Source organism: Xenia sp. Carnegie-2017, unplaced genomic scaffold (genome assembly GCF_021976095.1).
Source record: "Xenia sp. Carnegie-2017 unplaced genomic scaffold, XeniaSp_v1 HiC_scaffold_1, whole genome shotgun sequence".
Taxonomy (NCBI): domain Eukaryota; kingdom Metazoa; phylum Cnidaria; class Anthozoa; order Malacalcyonacea; family Xeniidae; genus Xenia; species Xenia sp. Carnegie-2017.
In genome coordinates this window covers 1,232,815-1,252,975 of record NW_025813402.1, presented here as the reverse complement: position 1 = coordinate 1,252,975, position 20,161 = coordinate 1,232,815, and the positions used below count along the sequence as shown (strand labels likewise).

Genomic DNA, 20,161 nt, shown 5'->3' with positions numbered 1-20,161 from the left:
TCCTTCGATGACCTCAGCGCTATCGTCCAGTTCCATGCCCTGCAAGGCTTTGAACTTCCTCACAACTTCCCGCCAGTTGACGACCTTCTCAATCCTATCACTATCCCCATCTACACCTATAACACAACTAGGAGAGTCAGGAGATACGGCATTGATTCCTGGGATATTTGGAGCTTCCACTTTATGACTTAATTTGTGGACAAGTCGTATGAGCTTCCATGCGGTTGTGAGTAGGTTGAGAGGCGCAGGTGTTAGAGTTGACTGTTCCAGGCTCCTTATCAACTTTGCGCGGCCGAATTTCCATTCCAAATCAGACTGCGCTTGAATGCGTTGGTAAGTGTCGCTCATCATGGCAATTAGAAGGTTAATTAGAACAATTATGGTAATTAAGCAGTAAAAACCAAACACAATATAGACCAAGACCTTAGAGAACCCGGAAGATTATTCTTAGTCATGTCGTTGAGGAAATTAGAGTCAGCCGAGCCAATAAGAGTGAAAACCAAGAATTTGAATATCTCAACAAAGTTTTGTGCATGTTTGATAAAGTAACGGATTTCAATGCTTTCTTTTCAAACGCAGGTTTAGATATGGCCGCAAGATGCATGGCAAAACCAAGAATAAAGATTAGTAATATAACGAGAAATCTTGCCACATCTTGCAAAAGATTACCAATCATAACTCCCCAAGGACCAAACAAGTAATGAAAAGTAAGAAAATCCAAGAGTTGTACGAAACTTAAAACATTGCAACTGCTAAAATCTGATTGCGCGAGTACAAAAGATTTAAACGCGTGGAGCTCCCGCAGGGAATCGCACTCAAATGAAGAAGAACGCCGACCATTGACAAAAATACTACCAATATTGGTAATCGCCCCAGACCTTTTTTATTCTTCGCATCGGTGAGTTGTTCAAGAAAAAGACCACACAACCAAAACATCCACACTACCTCGTACCAGGCCGGAACTACGTCATCGCCAAGTTTTCCCCATGGTATAGCCAACATGAATACGAACAGTAGAATAAGATAGAGATGTGATATTAATTTACAGATAAACTTTACCAACGGCACTTGATTGCAGTTATTTTTCCATGGAAGGGAGAGCACTGCCCAAACAGGCGGCAAAAAGAAGGCCGCGAGGAACAAACCCACAATTTTGGACGTTCTCCAATCTTGCCCGGCAACCCACTTGCTACCTAAGTACGACTGCACAGCGGTTTGCGCAACACACTGCTTCTGTTCGCAATCGACCATTACGTCCAAAAACGGTTTATCTTCGTCATCTGTCGCGTTCAACAGATGACTTGCATCAGTTGCACAAGCCAGAGCCATAATGTTTTGGGCCAACTCCTCGCAAAAATCTCCAGCGGCTGTCAGGTCTTTGCTTCGCTCTTTAACTTTAACTGACCGCATTCTGTAGTGATGGGAAAGTTTTACCGCTGTATACAAAGGTGCGGGCGAGCGGAGAATGAATGACGTGATGCACTCGTTACCAGTCCCTTTTCCACACACCATAAGATCGAACAAGAACTGAAATAAAATAAAGGGAGAGAAGCGATTAAAATCCTATTTTCTAATATGTATTACGGGAACGAGCCGAGTTGAGCTAAAAAAAGACTTGTGTATGACTTGGGTTTCATCTTTTCGATGCTTTTTTTTCTAGTATAGCTTCAACTACAATAAAACAAGCGATTAAAATAAAAAGAAAGATTTTATCCAAGCTCCAACAAGAAAGCTTTTACATGCACCTCGCGCACTCGCTATGCTAAATACAACGGAAAATATATACCGTTTTATCCAACAACAAAAGCGACGGATCAAATTTAAGATTGAGTAAATAATGTAGAACGGCGACATTCCCCGAATGAGCAGCATAACACAACGCAACCTTTCCTTCCTGTAATGAAAAAATAGAAAGAAACTTGACGGTAAACAAACTGCGTGTTTCAAAATTAATAAAAGCGACGATAACTTCTACGAACCCCCGTTTCCTTAGTAAGATTTGCACCAGATTCAATAAGCTGTTTGACAACTTTTAAATGTCCAGAAGTCGCTGAGAAATGCAACGCGGTCCAACCATCCTAGATTGGATAAGATAGTTTTCAACCCTAAGCTGTTTGCTTCATGTTAGGCCTTCTGTACTTTATGGTCAGCTGTCTCGAGTAATTGTTGTCCATGCTATTTTCCAATGCCAATGACGGACACTAGAATAGACCAAGGGGTGGGGTGAGGTGGCAAACCTCCAGTTATTTTTATTCCAGGTAGGATGTTTTGTGAAATCTTGTGCTTTGGGGACCCCACCCCCAATATTTCATAAGGTGTCCGCCACTCGGCCACTGGCCATAAACTTCATAACCACGACAAACCATTCACAAATTATGACGTATGACATTGTGACGTATGATAGTGTGACGTATAATATTGTGACGTATGTTATTGTGACGTATGATATTGTGACGTATAATATTGTGACGTATGTTATTGTGACGTATGATATTCGAGTGAGCGTCAACGTTAAAATCAAATGAAATAACCCAGTTTACCGTATCTTCAGCATCGATTTTAGCTCCTTGCGCCAACAACTGAGTAACGACATTGTTGCGACCGCTGGACGCAGCAAGATGGAACGCCGTCCGCCCTAGTTTGTTCTTCGCGTGGACTTGATGCGGAGCTTTACTGAGCAACAGGCTAACAACGTTGGCGTGTCCTTCGCCGCTCGCCATATGCAACGGTAATGACTGCAACAAAAGAGAAGTAGGAGAAAAGTTTTAAAAATGCCAATTTAACGAGCTATCTAAAGATTGAGGAGAAATTTCATCATCACTGCCAATATTTTACTTACATTTTGTGTTGTCAATGCATCAACCTTCACATTCGGATTATTTAAAAGAAGGCGAACGACATGTTCGTTTCCAGACCTCGAAGCAAAATGCAGAGGAGTACAGCCGGACTAAAAGATACAGAAAAGCATCAGTTGAAACTTTCTTGAAATACTATCGTATTATTGTCGTAATACTTCGTAAAACTGTCGTGATACTTCGTAATATTGTCGTAATATTTCGTAATATTATCGTGATACTTTGTAATATTATCGTGATACTGCTGTAATATTGTCATAATACTACGTATTACTGTCGTGAGCTGTCGTAATACCCCGTAATGTTGTCGTGATGCTGCTGTAATATTTCCTAATATTGTCGTGATACTGCCGTAACATTGTCGTGATACTGCCGTAATACTTTGGAATGTTGTCGTGATACTGCCGTATCACTACGTAACATCATCGCGACACTGCCGTAATACATCGTGATACTGCCGTAATACTTCGTAATATAGTCGTAACACTGCAGTAATACTTCATAATATTGTCGTAATAATGCCGTAATATTTTGCAATGTAATCGTGATATTGCCGTAACACTTCGTAAAATTGTCGTGATACTGCAGTAATACTTCATGTTGTTCTTGTATTACGTCATACTACTCACTTCCTCGTCTTTTTTCGTCTTGTTCGGCTGAAAAACAACCATTAAACATGAGACAACTAATAAAACTAAACAAAGCAATTCTTTCAACCATCCATTACCTGACTTTTCACATTCCCAACATCAGCCTCTAGTAATATTTCCCTCATGACTTCCGTTTGGCCGTACTGCGCCGCGATGTGAGCCGCTGAGAGTCCCGTCTATAAAGCAATAGACGGTAATGTTCGAGATTTAAAAATTCTTACGCGTTGTAATGTATATGAAAGTCGTTTAAAGATACCTTTGGGCTAACAAAATCAAGAGAAATCTTATCTTTAAGTATGTCGATAACGTTGTTGTGGCCATTTCTCGCTGCAAGATGAATAGCTGTCCAACCAAACTACATAAAGTTAACACATATTTTCATCCATCACGATGATACTTTCTACATTGACAAAGATAATCTTACATCAAGTACTACCCCCCGATCTTTCTGGGGCCGGTTGCACAGGATAGCTAAATATTACGAAGGTGAAAAAAACTCTTAAATGGAGAAACATTACATTTGAAGTGAGCAATCAATGAAATAAAAGGTTGCTTTTAAAAGACAAAGTTTCTTTGTCCTAAGGAAAACACAAATAAACTTTCTTAAAATGGATAAAGCTCGTCCAGGATTCGCGCAACAGGCCCCAGCTATACTACTTTTTGAAATCAAACCAACATTATTTAAAACAACCGTCATTACGGCACTGCCATATAAACCATGGAATGTCCTAACTTATCCATATAAACCATGGAATGTCCTACCTTATCCATATAAACCATGGAATGTCCCACCTTATCCAAATAAACCATGGAATGTCCTACCTTATCCATATAAACCATGGAATGTCCTACCTTATCCATATAAACCATGGAATGTCCTACCTTATCCATATAAACCATGGAATGTCCTACCTTATCCATATAAACCATGGAATGTCCTACCTTATCCATATAAACCATGGAATGTCCTACCTTATCCATATAAACCATGGAATGTCCTACCTTATCCATATAAACCCTGGAATGTCCTACCTTATCAATATAAACCACGGAATGTCCTACCTTATCCATATGTGTAGCATTCGCTCCATTCAGTAACAAAACTTGTACGACATCAGCGTGACCACCGCTGGCCGCTAAGAGCAGAGGCGTGGAAATCTGGCTCTGTATAATTATGGAAAGAAATTGAAAGTTTTAATTTAAGCGAGATAAAGAAACTTGAGAAATGGAACAAAAGAAATCGAAAAAAATCTCTGTCAAGTACAGTTCAAAACTAGCGACGTACAGAAGTAATTTTTTCTATGATGTTGTTATTTTTCAATTGAACAAGTTCTTTTATAACAGAAATACTTCCTTTCGCAGCAGCGATATGGGCACACGTCTCGCCATCCTATAAAAAAGCGTAAACATTGTGAGATAAACACTGCTGTGAAACACAGACCTGTTCTTAAATGATTATTACAGTCTACTCCGTTGTTTCGTGTGTTTCATAAACCTAGCTTTGATGAAAAATTCGACATGAGAGCAGAAATGAATGATTCTTGATGTCATGCTCAATCTCATCCAGCAATTGTTTATTATTGAACAGTTCGTAAACTAAAATTCATTGAAAACAAGCACGTCTCCTTAAAAGCACGTTCGTTTCTGCAACAGCATTCCAGTTTATCGGCAGTGAGAACACCAAACAAAATAAACATGATGAAATGACCAGTTTGCAGCGTTGAAACTTACAGCGTTCGTTTGATTGACAAGTTCAGGATAATTTTTCACGAAAAACTTAACAACTTCTGAATGATCCATTTGTGTGGCACAATGCAAGGGCGTTCTCCCATGCTGTAAAGATAAAATAATTCGTTGAAATGATTTTATTATCATCATTACACGCAGTTAGATAAGAGGTAAGTCACGTGCTCAGTCACGGGTAAGTCACGTGGGTATATGTCTTATATTATCCTTAGCGGATGTGTTTGATTAAACATGCAACACGCGGTTGGTCACGAGGTTAATAAGTGGTTAATCACGTGGTTGATAAGTTGTTAGTGCCGTGTTTCATAAGAGGTTGGTCACGTGGTTACTAACGGGATAGTCACATGAATACATATCTTCAAATATTCGTAGCGGATATATCGGCTTATAGAAACGCCACGGGTTAGTCACGTGGTAAATAAGTGTGGTTAGTCACGTGTTAAATAAGTGTGGTTAGTCACGTGTTAAATACTTGTGGTTAGTCACGTGTTAAATAAGTGTGGTTAGTCACGTGTTAAATAAGTTGTGGTTAGTAACGTGGTAAATAAGTATGGCTAGTCACGTGGTTTATAACGGGGTAATCACGTGAGTACACATCTTACATTATCAGCAACGGATGTATCAGCTTGTAGATGCAACAGGACTTTACAAACATCCAACCTTCCTCCCTCGGCTGCCAAATGTAACGGCGTCTGTCCTTCCTAAAACATTTTTAAACCCTCCAAAACTTAGTTTGAATCGATAACCTAATATCATAAATTACCGCAACGAAATGAGTGATGATTTGCACTTACAAACGATAGAGCGTCTATACTTGCTGAAAATTGAACAACAAGCATTTCGACCAGGTCCGTGTATCCTTTCTCCGCTGCCAAATGTAGCGGAGTGAAACCAAGTTTTGTTTTTGCATTTATGTATGGTTTAGAGTTGAGAAGATATACAGCGACATCTTTATGACCGTAAGCACAGGACAAATGAAGTGGCGTTTGGCCTTTCTATGTAAAAAGATTTTAGTTTGAATATCAAAACTCCACAAGTAAGTGGAATGTTGTTTTTCCTCGTGAAATCTATTGAAGAGAGGCAGTAAAGATCATCTCTTATTGATCCAGTGTTACCACAGAAGAAAACCTAAACTAAACTAACTTTATTTATACAAGATGTCTCTATCAGTTCTAAACTGTTCTTCCTAAAGATACAGTAAAGATCATCTCTTATTGATCCAGTGTTACTACAGAAGAAAACCTAAACTAAACTAACTTTATTTATACTAGATATCTCTATCAGTTCCAAACTGTTCTTTCTAAAGATACAGTATAGATCATCTCTTATTGATCCACTGTTAATACAGAAGGAAACCTAAACTAAACTAACTTTATTTATACTAGATATCTCTATCAGTTCTAAACTGTTCTTCCTAAAGATACAGTAAAGTTCATCTCTTATTGATCCAGTGTTACTACAGAAGAAAACCTAAACTAAACTAACTTTATTTATACTAGATATCTCTATCAGTTCTAAACTGTTCTTCCTAAAGATACAGTAAAGATCATCTCTTATAGATCCAGTGTTACTACAGAAGAAAACCTAAACTAAACTAACTTTATTTATACTAGATATTTCTATCAGTTCTAAACTGTTCTTTATAAAGATTCAGTAAAGATCATCTTTTATTGATCCAGTGTTACTACAGACGAAAACCTAAACTAAACTAACTTTATTTATACTAGATATCTCTATCAGTTCTAAACTGTTCTTCCTAAAGATACAGTAAAGATCATCTCTTATTGATTCAGTGTTACTACAGAAGAAAACCTAAACTAAACTAACTTTATTTATACTAGATATCTCTATCAGTTCTAAAGTGTTCTTTCGACAGATACAGTAAAGATCATCTCTTATTGATCCAGTGTTACTACAGAAGAAAACCTAAATAAAACTAACTTTATTTATACTAGATATCTCTATCAGTTCTAAACTGTTCTTCCTAAAGATACAGTAAAGATCATCTCTTATTGATCCACTGTTAATACAGAAGGAAACCTAAACTAAACTAACTTTATTTATACAAGATATCTCCATTAGTTCTAAACTGTTCTTTTTAAAGATACAGTAAAGATCATCTCTTATTGACCTAGTGTTAATATAGAAAGAAACAAAACCGTCCAATGGAAAGATCAAATTTCTACGCATCTAAACATACCTCATCAAAGGCGTCAAGCCTCGCATTCCAATTCATAAAAGTCTTTGTGACATCCAGATTTCCTTTTTCCGACGATATAAGTAGAGGAGTCACATGATTCTAAGTAGAGGAGTCACATGATTCTAAGTAGAGGAGTCAGATGATTCTAAGTAGAGGAGTCAGATGATTCTAAGTAGAGGAATCAGATGATTCTAAGTAGAGGAATCAGATGATTCTAAGTAGAGGAATCAGATAATTCTAAGTAGAGGAGTCAGATGATTCTAAGTAGAGGAGTCACATGATTCTAAGTAGAGGAATCAGATCCTTCTAAGTAGAGGAATCAGATGATTCTAAGTAGAGGAGTCAGATGATTCTAAGTAGAGGAGTCAGATGATTCTAAGTAGAGGAGTCAGATGATTCTAAGTAGAGGAGTCAGATCATTCTAAGAAGAGGAATCAGATGACTCTAAGTAGAGGAGTCAGATGATTCTAAGTAGAGGAGTCACATGATTCTAAGTAGAGGAGTCACATGATTCTAAGTAGAGGAGTCAGATGATTCTAAGTAGAGGAATCAGATGATTCTAAGTAGAGGAGTCAGATGATTCTAAGTAGAGGAGTCAAATGATTCTAAGTAGAGGAGTCAAAGGATTCTAAGTAGAGGAGTCACATGATTCTAAGTAGAGGAGTCAGATGATTCTAAGTAGAGGAGTCAGATGATTCTAAGTAGAGGAGTCAGATGATTCTAAGTAGAGGAATCAGATGATTCTAAGTAGAGGAATCAGATGATTCTAAGTAGAGGAATCAGATGATTCTAAGTAGAGGAATCAGATGATTCTAAGTAGAGGAGTCAGATGATTCTAAGTAGAGGAGTCAGATGATTCTAAGTAGAGGAATCAGATGATTCTAAGTAGAGGAATCAGATGATTCTAAGTAGAGGAGTCAGATGATTCTAAGTAAAGGAGTCAGATGATTCTAAGTAGAGGAGTCAGATGATTCTAAGTAGAGGAGTCAGATGATTCTAAGTAGAGGAATCAGATGATTCTAAGTAGAGGAGTCAGATGATTCTAAGTAGAGGAGTCACATGATTCTAAGTAGAGGAGTCACATGATTCTAAGTAGAGGAGTCAGATGATTCTAAGTAGAGGAATCAGATGATTCTAAGAAGAGGAGTCAGATGATTCTAAGTAGAGGAGTCAGATGATTCTAAGTAGAGGAGTCACATGATTCTAAGTAGAGGAGTCAGATGATTCTAAGTAGAGGAATCAGATGATTCTAAGTAGAGGAGTCAGATCATTCTAAGTAGAGGAGTCAGATGATTCTAAGTAGAGGAGTCAGATCATTCTAAGAAGAGGAATCAGATGATTCTAAGTAGAGGAGTCAGATGATTCTAAGTAGAGGAGTCAGATGATTCTAAGTAGAGGAGTCAGATGATTCTAAGTAGAGGAGTCAGATGATTCTAAGAAGAGGAATCAGATGACTCTAAGTAGAGGAGTCAGATGATTCTAAGTAGAGGAGTCAGATGATTCTAAGTAGAGGAGTCAGATGATTCTAAGTAGAGGAATCAGATGATTCTAAGTAGAGGAGTCAGATGATTCTAAGTAGAAGAATCAGATGATTCTAAGTAGAGGAGTCACATGATTCTAAGTAGAGGAGTCAGATCATTCTAAGTAGAGGAGTCAGATCATTCTAAGTAGAGGAATCAGATGATTCTAAGTAAAGGAATCAGATGATTCTAAGTAGAGGAGTCAGATGATTCCAAGTAGAGGAATCAGATGATTCTAAGTCGAGGAATCAGATGATTGTAAGTGGAGGAGTCAGATAATTCTAATTAGAGAAGTCACATCATTCTAAATAGAGGAGTCAGATCATTCTAAGTAGAGGAGTCAGATCATTCTAAGTAGAGGTGTCACATCATTCTAAGTAGAAGAGTCAGATCATTCTAAGCAGAGGAGTCACATGATTCTAAGTAGAGGAGTCACATGATTCTAAGTAGAGGAATCAGCTGATTCTAAGTAGAGGAATCAGATCTACATCTACAAACATGTAACGATAAACGGGGCTCCACCCAATCACTTAAACACTTACAGATGATTTCGCATTTACTAATCGTCGAACTTCTTCTGCTGATATCGAGTTAAGTAAAGCCTGAAGGACGTCATTGTTGCCAGATCTTGCACAGTAATGGACACAAGTTTCTTTTGTCTGAATAATTAAAAACATAATTTAAAGAAAATGCAAAACGTTCAAATAAAGTTAAAGTTTTTAGCGTACATCCACGGTTTCCAGTCTAGGATTTCCGCCATGCTTCAGTAAAAGATTCGCTGCTTTTAAGTCCAGCTCACCAGTCTCCTCATTCGTTGTCAGTTTGCTGACGTAATGTAACGGAGTCTCTCCTTTCTAAACCAAACACAGGCATGTTACAACTAGTGTATTTTGTAAAAGTCCGGCAAGCAGACAAATACCTGTCTTTTACAACCTCTCAAAAACTCACACTTACTGAGGGCGACATAAAAATTGCACTCTTTTTAATCGTGCTGTGCACCGGAGTACCGGAGGCCGGAGCTCCTGCTATTTTGCCTCGGAGACCGGAGTTTGTTCATCTCCGGCAAAACTCCGGCAGTAGTCGTTTGTGCTGCAAAATACTGTCAAACTTTGTTAAACGTGTCTGATCAAAACATTTTTGTATCAACGAACGATAACTATCGGCTAAAATTGAAAAACTTGCATGAAAATAAAACACTTTATGCATGAAACAACATGACGCTAGATTGCGTTAACACATGCTAATTTATGTTTCAAAGTCGGAGTGCGGAAATTTAACTTTACATATAAAAATTTTACAAATAATATTTCATAAACTGTTGAACAGTGTCTTGATAAATTAAACAGCCACGACCAGTGATTCGAGTTATGAAATAGCCAGAGTTTGAAACCGGAATTCAGATTTGATAAGGGGCCGGAGCCGGAGATGAAAACCGGTGTTTGCACAGTCCTACTTTTCAATTAATGGCAAAGTCGTTTTTCCATCGATGGCAAGATTTAATGCTGAAGCATTTTCAATCAAGCAATCAGTAGAGTTGAAATACCATTTGTACATAAATATGAGGTGATTTTGGATCCCCAGTCAGTGAATGTGAGTGAGCTTAGAATATGGGCAAAAAGAACATTGTTCTTAAAGAAACAGTTCAAATCATTAAAAAATACTGTCTGTCTTTGCAGTAAGAGTAGGATAAACATGACATATTGAGCAAGCAACTGCTTGAAGATAAACTCTCAATTAAATAAACGATCCCAATGACAATAGTGAATGAAGTCATCAATGAACGATGCCATAAAGCATGTGACCAGCTTGTGAAAAACAAACAAATCTTCCTCACAGTAAAATGAATTGGAGAATAATCTAGATCCTTTAAGCACATGTAGTAAAGAAATTTCTTACTTTGTTCGGTGAATTGACTATAAACTTGACACCATGGGTAAGGTTCAGATTAGATTTCATGACATGATTGACTAACACCGCAGCAATGTCGAAAAACGAATTCTCGACAGCGATGTGTAAAGGTATCTCTCCTTTCTGCAAAAGACATCGTATATCATCATGCTCAAGATGATTTGACTGTATTGAAAAAAAGAAATGAACTCCATGAAAATAACTGATCTGTATTGTAGTAAAGTATTGCCAAGACTTTGCTTAAGTTTAACCTCGCGAGGTCTCTGACGTTTAGACTCTAACCTGTGATTTCCTTGCAGCATTGGCGCCTTCAGACAAGAGGAGTTCTATCATGGAGATATTGTTGTTTCTCGTTGCTATGTGAAGCGATGTTTCTCCGTTCTAAAAAACATGGTAGAGAAGGTTACAGCAAACGCTCTTAAATAGCTAGTTAAAAAGAATATGGCTAATGACAGTATAACATACACTTGTCTATGGTTGATGACAGTATAACATACACTTGTCTATGGTTGATGACAGTATAAAATATGCTTCTCTATGGTTGATGACAGTATAACATACACTTCTCTATGGTTGATTACAGTATAACATACACTTCTCTATGGTTGATGACAGTATAACATACATTTCTCTATGGTTGATGACAGTATAACATACACTTCTCTATGGTTGATGACAGTAAAACATACACTTCTCTATGGTTGATGACAGTATAACATACACTTCTCTATGGTTGATGACAGTATAACATACATTCTCTATGGTTGATGACAGTATGACATACACTTTTCTATGGTTGATGACAGTATAACATACACTTCTCTATGGTTGATGACAGTGTAACATACACTTCTCTATGATTGATGACAGTATAACATACACTTCTCTATGGTTGATGACAGTATAACATACACTTCTCTATGGTTGGTAATACATGAAACTAACCCTAACCTTAAATCTTATAGCTTGAAACAACAGTATTACAATAAATTCTCACCTCTTGGGGTACATCAACATTCGCTCCACTCTTCAATAACATTTCAGCGACCTCAGTACCATCTTTATAATGTGCAGCTATATGCAAAGGCGTTTCTTCAAGCTTAAGAAAGAACAAATTGTAAAAATTTCAGCCAACCTAGAATTTAAAGCAAAACCTACATCACAAGAAAGAGTGTTTTAAAACACCTTACCATCCCCCCTTTAAGATGCACATTTGCTCCGTAGCCCAGAAGAGTCTGCACTACTTTTGGCTTGCGGTGTTGCACGGCAATATGTAGTGCAGTATACAGATCCTGAAACATAATATACTTCATGATATATCGGTAAACATTGCACAATAAATGTTGACTGTGACATTAAAAAGGAAAGAGTATAGTTGCCAATCAATACTATCATAATCTTAAAAAGAAATGATGTTGAAATGATTACTTTGCCAATTGTTAAACTATTTTAATGAAATTTCTACAAATGAGGATAAAAGAGATAATGTCGACGTCAAAGAGTAAGATTAATCAGCGGATAATAAAGGACGTCATTTCAACCACGACAAAAAACATTTCACGAACCTTCGTTTTACAATCAACCTGTGCGCCCTTATTTAGAAGAGTCTCAACGACACCCACGTGACCACAAATGACAGCTGCGTGTAGCGACACCTCACCAGCCTTCATAAAATGAGTTTATAAATGCAATGCAAACATATGAACCAATAAAAACAACTCTTACAAGATATTAACCAATAAAAATAACTCTTACAAAATATGAACCAATAAAAACAACTCTTACAAGATATGAACCAATAAAAACAACTCTTACAACAAATCAACCAATAAAAACAACTCTTATAACATATTAACCAATAAAAATAACTCTTACAAGATATCAATCAATAAAAACAACTCTCGCCAGATATTAACCAATGAAAACAACTCTTACAAAATATTAACCAATAAAAATAACTCTTACAAGATACTAACCAATAAAAACAACTCTTATAACATATCAACCAATAAAAACAACTCTTACAAAATATTAACCAATAAAAACAACTCTTACTCACTTTATTCGGCATATGAAGAGGAACACGTTTGTTTAGTAATGCTAAAACAGTATTTGTATGACCATTTTGTGCAGCGATATGAAGGAGTGTATTGCCAGACTATAATCAAATGAATCTTGTCAAGTTAAACGCGCACGGTAAGTACTGGTACCAAGTGGCCAGCCCGCACAGTTAGTCATTTCTATAGCAGGACTGAAACAGGGCTGACTATGCCACTTCCGGTACCGACACTTCACGATTGGCTAAACGACTACTGCTGTAAAAACAGTTATTTTAAAATATCACAGGGTGTAATTTCTGGTCATCATCGTAATTTTTAAGAGTTTACAATTAAAATCAAAATGGACGTGAATTTTCGTCATTTTGAACGTGTTGAAGGAGAGTTATGTTATTAACACTTCTGTGCTCGTAAATCACGTATATTGAAAATCGTTTCCTGAAACAACTTCAGAGGACAGCCCTTCTCAGAATTGTATTGCCTGTGAACACTATAGGTTATTGTGGTGATAATGATGGATAATAAGGATTCACTGTGGCTTGTTGAGGTGATAATGATGGATAATAAGGGATTCACTGTTGTTTGTTGAAGAGATAATGATTGATAATAAGGATTCACTGTGGCTTGTTGAGGTGATAATGATGGATTATAAGGGATTCACTATTGTTGGTTGAAGAGATAATGATTGATAATAAGGGATTCGTTGTTGCTTGTTGCGGTGATGTTAATTGATTGTAAGGGATTCACTGTTGTTGGTTGAAGAGATAATGATTGATAATAAGGGATTCGTTGTTGCTTGTTGCGGTGATGTTAATTGATAATAAGGGATTCACTGTTGTTGGTTGAAGAGATAATGATTGATAATAAGGGATTCGTTGTTGCTTGTTGCGGTGATGTTATTGATAATAAAGATTCACTGTTGTTGGTTGAAGAGATGATTGATAATAAGGGATTCGTTGTTGCTTGTTGCAGTGATATTAATTGATAAGGATGCGTCATAAAAAAAAATTAAATGTACATAATTACCTTGGAACGAAAATTAATATCGACATTTACTTTATCCACAAGATATTCAACAATTCCTGAAAATCCTCTTTCAGCTGCAATGTGTACGGCAGTTCGATCAAACTGTACAAGATAAAGATGTTTTGAATTAATACTTCCATCGTATTCCTTACATTTCAAAAATGGTTTAAACTTATAGAAAAAATACTAAAGATTGTTTTATGCAGTGCGGTGTTTGAAATTGAATGAAGATATGATCTTCGCACTTTTGCTGGACTATTTAAGCAATTGTCTTATGAACCTGAAAAATTCAGGTGACTCAACGGGATTCGAACCCGTGACCTCTGGGGTGCCGGTACAGTGCTCTGACCAACTGAGCTATGAAGTCACACAGTGGAAAAAACACTGAAAATAATCATCCCCTCAGTAAGTTGAACAGGAAACCATTTTACAAACAAACGAATACCGCTGTCGATTGAGAACGATGTAGATTTTAGCAAAATCATTACATACTCTACCTTGTCTTGTATATCAGCAAACATTTTGTTAGATGAGCATAATAATTTTATCATTGCTTCCTGTCCTTCGTACGCAGCTATATGTAATGCCGTTTGACCATCATTCTGGAAGATGGAAAACAGTAAAAGACATTATAAATGAATGAATGAAAGAATGAATGAAAATCTTTATTTTGAAACGCTGGCCTCGTCAACTGGGGTTGATTTCCACGAGGGGCGTGCTTTTGGTCAAAAACAATTGGCTGACTTGGGTTAATGAAAAATTTACGTAAAGTTAAGACTAAAGTGATAAATCTATTTTTAACATGTCAAAATATTGATTTCCAACGAAATGAAGATTTATTCAATAATCCACATCCCTATTTAAAGCCCTCCCCCATCCGCCATAGAAAAAATCCTAAAACACTATTTCATAGTACATAGTATTTGAGACTACATTTCCTATAACACACAGCTTTCCAACCAATCAGAATCGACTAAGATTCGTCATTAAAGACACGCGAGATTAAACTATGCGATCTGATCTTTGAAAAGTCGTCTCAAGCACCTTACATTTTTTAGATTTACGGCAGAGCCAGAGTCCAATAATATTCTTGCAACATCCACGTTTTTTTTCCGTGCACAACAATGCAATGCTGAATCACCAGAATCCTGAAAAAAACCATGAAAATAAACATTGAATAAATTAAAAACAAATAATAATATAAAAATGATTAAATACTTTTTTAACAATCTTTAATTGTTCCTTTGCTTTGCTGTCCAATAATTCTCGAACGACCAGCTTGTTTCCACTTTCCACTGCCAAAAGAAGAGGAGTTTCGCCCGCCTGTAATGAAACACAAAACAACAATTAGTAGAATACAGGTTAACTTGTCAAAGAAAGAGATTTTTTATTCCGCAAAAATCTATTTAGACGTTTCAACAATAGCGTTTTATAAAGAAATTTTATGGCGCTGTGTTTCATTTGCTTGAAAAGAAAGGAGAGGAAGCTGTGTACCTTCAAAACACACACAGGAAAACGTAGCGTTCGACTTATATTCATTTCAATGCCCGCGCATTCATGACAAATCTCAATTATGCATTATGCAACAATGTGTACAACTTTAAAGGTCAAAAGCCCATCATAGGAGCCACAAAAAAAGCAAATCTTACAGCATCTGTAATTAGCTTCGCTTCTTCGCCATTGTCTTTCACCAATAATTTCACAATCGCAAAAGCGTGTGAGCTGTGAGTACATGCAAGATGTAATGGAGTCTGACCTTCGTCCTACAAAAAAAGAACACAAAACAGACTGAACAGCAAGACTAAAAAAACCGAAAAATCGAACATGTTTCAAATCCATATACACGGAAATATAACGATGAGAAAACTGCTTTTAAAATATTTCCCAAATAATTGAACGTGAAGGAACTTACGTTTGTCGTTAAAACTAAATCCTTTTGTTGTGATACTAGAAATTTGACTATGGGTTCGGAGCCGGACAACGCGGCATAATGAAGACACGTCATTCCGTGCTAAATAAACGTTTACATGAAGTTCACGTTTTCATGAAAAATACAAAATCGTCACAAAATCAGAAAAAAACAAAATTCCAGAACGTCTAACCATATCAGTTTCTGAAACCGAAGCTCCTTTTTCAAACAGTTTTTGAACAACGCGATAATTTCCTTCTTTACAGGCGACCATCATTGATGTCAAATCGCTTACCTAAATTTTGAATGAATGATAATCTTTAATAGACCAAAATCAATGAAATCTTGCAAATCTCTTCATAAAATTGAACATTTTTATCATCAACTAGTTTCGATAAGAACTACAACGAGATCGTCATTCGCAGAATACGACAGCTTTTGAAAATTACTATTGTAAATAACATGACAATTTTTTATTCATTCAACGTCATTATCATAATACTTAACGGTAAATTTTCAGTTCATAGGAAGCGCTCGCATTTGGAGGATTTCCCGCGATTATCGAACGTTAAATATGCTCAAAACTCGTGATGATTTCACAATTTAATAACTTAGCAGGCAGATTTAATAAGCAACGAGTATGTTGGTGGAAATCTTTACAATCCTGTGGCTACATGATTATGAACATCTGAGAGGGCGGTTGTTACCATCGTGATTTTGTGGAAAATCATCACAAAAGCGTTCGCGAAGATGAATTTTAAGTATTTATGCATGCGTAAAAAGAGCGTCTATATAAGTCTTTATATTTCAATGACACGATGACAAGAAGTACTTGAATGAAACTCTTAGAATGAAAATATTTACCTTTTACAGAAAGTCAAAGTTTATTCTTTTATGAAGATACTACTTGGAAGTCATAATTTTTTTCCTAACCAACAACACAGAATATTTAAAACATACCGCAGACTTCTTCCTAGAGCTTCGTCCTTCGTTTTGTTCGACATCAGAATTGCCAGCGACATCTTCATCAAGACCGTTTTCTTTCGAAGTTAATGTAGTTGATACAGTACTTGGAGAAGTTTCGTCATTATTTTTCTCATCATCAGAATGAAGCATTTCGCCAGTTTGCAAAACAGAACTGGACACAGAAGATTTCTCAACGTCTGAATCGGCTTTCTCCAAATCTTCAGAAGTCTGGTCTGTACTCAGGTCGTCACCGCCGTCCAAATGTTGAAATGCATGGACTTTTATTAAAACATTTGACGCAGGCTCTTTTGATGATATATTATCACCAAGATAATCATGACTGGCACTTCCTAATTCCGAGGGCATTTTGCCCGCATCAGACAAATTTGCTTCTTCCATAATGAAGAATTTCGTGTTCCCACTGACGAAAAACAAAAGAAATTATCAAAACAGCACTTGAACATGATTACAACAACAAGAAGTCGGAAATGTTGTTGCATAAGCTGAGTTCTGAGAAAATACACAGTTCTTTTCACATGCCACTAATCAATAACAGGTGAAATAATATTTATACATCGTGCAGAGAGGCTCTACTCTCTGTTTTTTTTTTATGAAAATACGTTCTCTGAAAAATTGATGAGTTCAGTATTGCAGTCAAATATGTTTTTAATTGCGTCGCAGACTTTATAAACTACCCTCGTTCAACAGTCGAGAAATAGAAAGAAATGTAAAATGATTTCTTCATATGCAAAGAGCAAGAAAAGTTTTTCGTTTATATTTTACAATGATATCAAAGTGTTTTTAAATTTTTCGCCTTAATAACTACACGTGAAACAGCATGTTGGTAAACAAAATCTAGCGGATATTAAGAAATTGAAATATTGAGGAGTTCAGGAGATAAAATTTAGTCAAATTAAATTACTAAGCAATTATAGGAAGGCACGTTTCTGTGTAAATTAAAACAAGAGCGACGTGCTTTTGAAACGGCGACATTCAACATCACGGCGTGTATGTAGAAGAAGACTACCAGACGTTTAAGTGAATCTGTTTATGAAAAAGACGAGGCAAAGAAACACCACAAAATATAAAGCAGTCTTTTACTGCCCTTTGAAGCATTATAAACGACTGCGAAATATAACAGACTAACCTCAAGTAAACAGCGATATTCAGTGTTTAGTATAGTCAGCGATAACAGCAATGGTCAGTGTTTAAAACTAATCTAAATGGGAAAAAAAATCACTGGTGTAATGAAATTATACGTCAGAATTTCAGGGATAAAATCGTCCATCATACCTTAACAAACTTCCACTTCTTTAATGTTACAAGCCAAATGATAAATTTGCCGTGATCGTCAACTCTTTATATCTGTCAAAATATGAAAAACGTAATGCAGACGTGAGCAAGGAAATAATTGAATGCAAATAATCAGAGTAGGCAGTCAAATGTCGTCAGTTTCAAGTGGTCATATACATAAGTTCCTCTTCAAATTTTCAGACCAGTGTATGAGAATATAAGTCATATTTTTGGTGATTTATGTTTAAAACAAGCACTTCTTACCAGAGAAACTTTTCTCTGTCGAGCAATCTATAAATGAGTCGTTGATCTTTTCTGCAACGCCTCTTATTTCTACAACGAAATGAACGAAAAACTATGTTGTCTAAAATCTTCGAGTTGGCTTTTATAATATAACCGTAGGGGTAGCAAACAACTGGTGGTTAAGTTATAAATTACACATCTAAACATGCCCACATTACAAAAAAACTGCAGGATTCAATAAATAAACCAATAGAATGCATATGCTCGCTTCGTTTCCATACGATGCACTACACGCTTCCAAAGCTTTAGGCGTATCTTTCGCTATGAAGCTTTAAACAATTTTCTTTCATGTAAGGGTGAACACGTAGCTTTTACGTATGGTACGGAATTTGTTAAGTAGCTACACCTTATGGTTCGTAATTTGTTAAGTAGCTACACCTTATGGTTCGGAATTCGTTAAGTAGCTACACCGTATGGTTCGGAATTTGTTAAGTAGCTACACCGTATGGTTTGAATTTGTTAATGATGAAGTGTTGTCTTGAATGCTGTCATAAAGAACATGTTTTCATACGCAACAACTACAAGTTAGGCATTTAAAATAAACGACAAAATTTTTTATCCTAAACATGTTTCGACTTCCGTTAAGTCATCCTCAGTATAAGAATGAAATAAAGTTATTTACAATGCTGAATTTATCATAGGATGCATGATACGTGTTAATCAGTAAAAGGAAAAGGTGTGATAAAATATTAGTGATATTTACACGGCAAATATCATAAGTGTGACAGAGACAAAGTTGAATATTACACTCAATTTTCTCTAAACTCAAATAAGCCTAACACACACGCAAACAAAAACCCGATCTTAACAAACAAATTCAACATTTCAACACTATTTTCCAACAGCACGATTGAAATTATACATTTAACATAAACGACAACTTTTTTAAAATTTTTTATTGCAAACATGTTTCGGCAAACTTATGCCATTTCTAGTGCGGTATAATGAATGAATATTTGAATGGAGTTAATATATAAATAAATCTGATGCTGTATAAACAAAAGGGATGGAGACGTCTGTATAAACAGACGTCTGTATAGACAAAGGGATGGAAACGGAAATTTATTTACAATTATGTAGTGATTAGAAATGTCACGTAATTACAAGTTAAAGATAGTATTGACATGCTGAACTCCTTCTTTAAAACTAAAAGAAGCACTGTACATGAAAAAACTCAAGCCTAATCTTAACAAACAAATTTTCCAATTGGAAATATTCAAATTTGTCTCTATCACACTCATGATATTTGCCATGTAAATATCACTAATATCACATCATTTCCTTTTAGTAATTAACACGTATCAAGCATCCTATTATAAATTCAGCATTGTACACAATTTTACTTCATTCTTATACTGAAGGTGACTTAATGGAAGTCGGAACATGTTTATGATAAAAATTTTTGTCGTTTATTTCAAATGCCTAATAAGTGTTGTGCTTCTGAGGATCATATGGAGCCACAAGTTAACTTTCCCCTTGTTTTAAGGCCAATATAACGCATCAAACCATATTGGGTTTACGTCACAAGAACGTCCGTCACCTTTTCATAATCAACTCACGTCTATTTGGCATAAAAACCTCTTGATGATCAAATACCTAGATCCACGCTGCATTCTTGTTTTATTCGCCAGTAGACATGTGTGTTTAACGTAGAAATAAAGACCATAGCTTCAAAAGATTCAAAGTGTGGTGAGGGGGTAAATTCTTGTACTTGCCCCCCCCCTTCTG

General features: G+C 36.2%; 1 protein-coding gene across 1 annotated transcript; it reads right to left on the bottom strand.

Annotated features, from left to right (window-relative positions):
* Window positions 1–735: 735 nt before the first annotated feature.
* LOC124442925 (serine/threonine-protein phosphatase 6 regulatory ankyrin repeat subunit B-like) lies at window positions 736–18,202 on the bottom strand. Its single transcript, XM_046993476.1, has 32 exons — window positions 18,131–18,202; window positions 17,985–18,056; window positions 16,832–17,258; window positions 16,065–16,166; window positions 15,875–15,973; window positions 15,612–15,725; window positions 15,181–15,285; window positions 15,012–15,110; window positions 14,460–14,564; window positions 13,963–14,064; window positions 12,939–13,037; window positions 12,445–12,543; window positions 12,070–12,171; window positions 11,877–11,978; window positions 11,162–11,260; window positions 10,868–11,002; window positions 9,700–9,825; window positions 9,514–9,630; window positions 7,452–7,550; window positions 6,046–6,246; window positions 5,854–5,952; window positions 5,237–5,338; window positions 4,791–4,895; window positions 4,568–4,669; window positions 3,762–3,860; window positions 3,583–3,681; window positions 3,485–3,511; window positions 2,840–2,947; window positions 2,541–2,735; window positions 1,980–2,078; window positions 1,787–1,894; window positions 736–1,527 (listed from the first exon to the last, which is right to left on the bottom strand). Exons 3-32 carry the CDS (start codon window positions 17,234–17,236, stop codon window positions 736–738), a joined length of 4,245 nt encoding a protein of 1,414 aa, XP_046849432.1. The 5' UTR covers window positions 17,237–17,258; window positions 17,985–18,056; window positions 18,131–18,202.
* Window positions 18,203–20,161: the final 1,959 nt, after the last annotated feature.

What these genes read in the sequence shown, in the direction of transcription:
- LOC124442925 (XM_046993476.1), bottom strand. Translation starts at nt 17,236, where the DNA reads ATGGAAGAAGCAAATTTGTCTGATGCGGGCAAAATGCCCTCGGAATTA. An exon ending in AATTAAAGATTGTTAAAAAA is followed by an intron (nt 15,111 to 15,180) that starts GTATTTAATCAT and finishes GGTTTTTTTCAG; the next exon opens with GATTCTGGTGATTCAGCATT. An exon ending in ATGTTGATGTACCCCAAGAG is followed by an intron (nt 11,261 to 11,876) that starts GTGAGAATTTAT and finishes CATGTTTTTTAG; the next exon opens with AACGGAGAAACATCGCTTCA.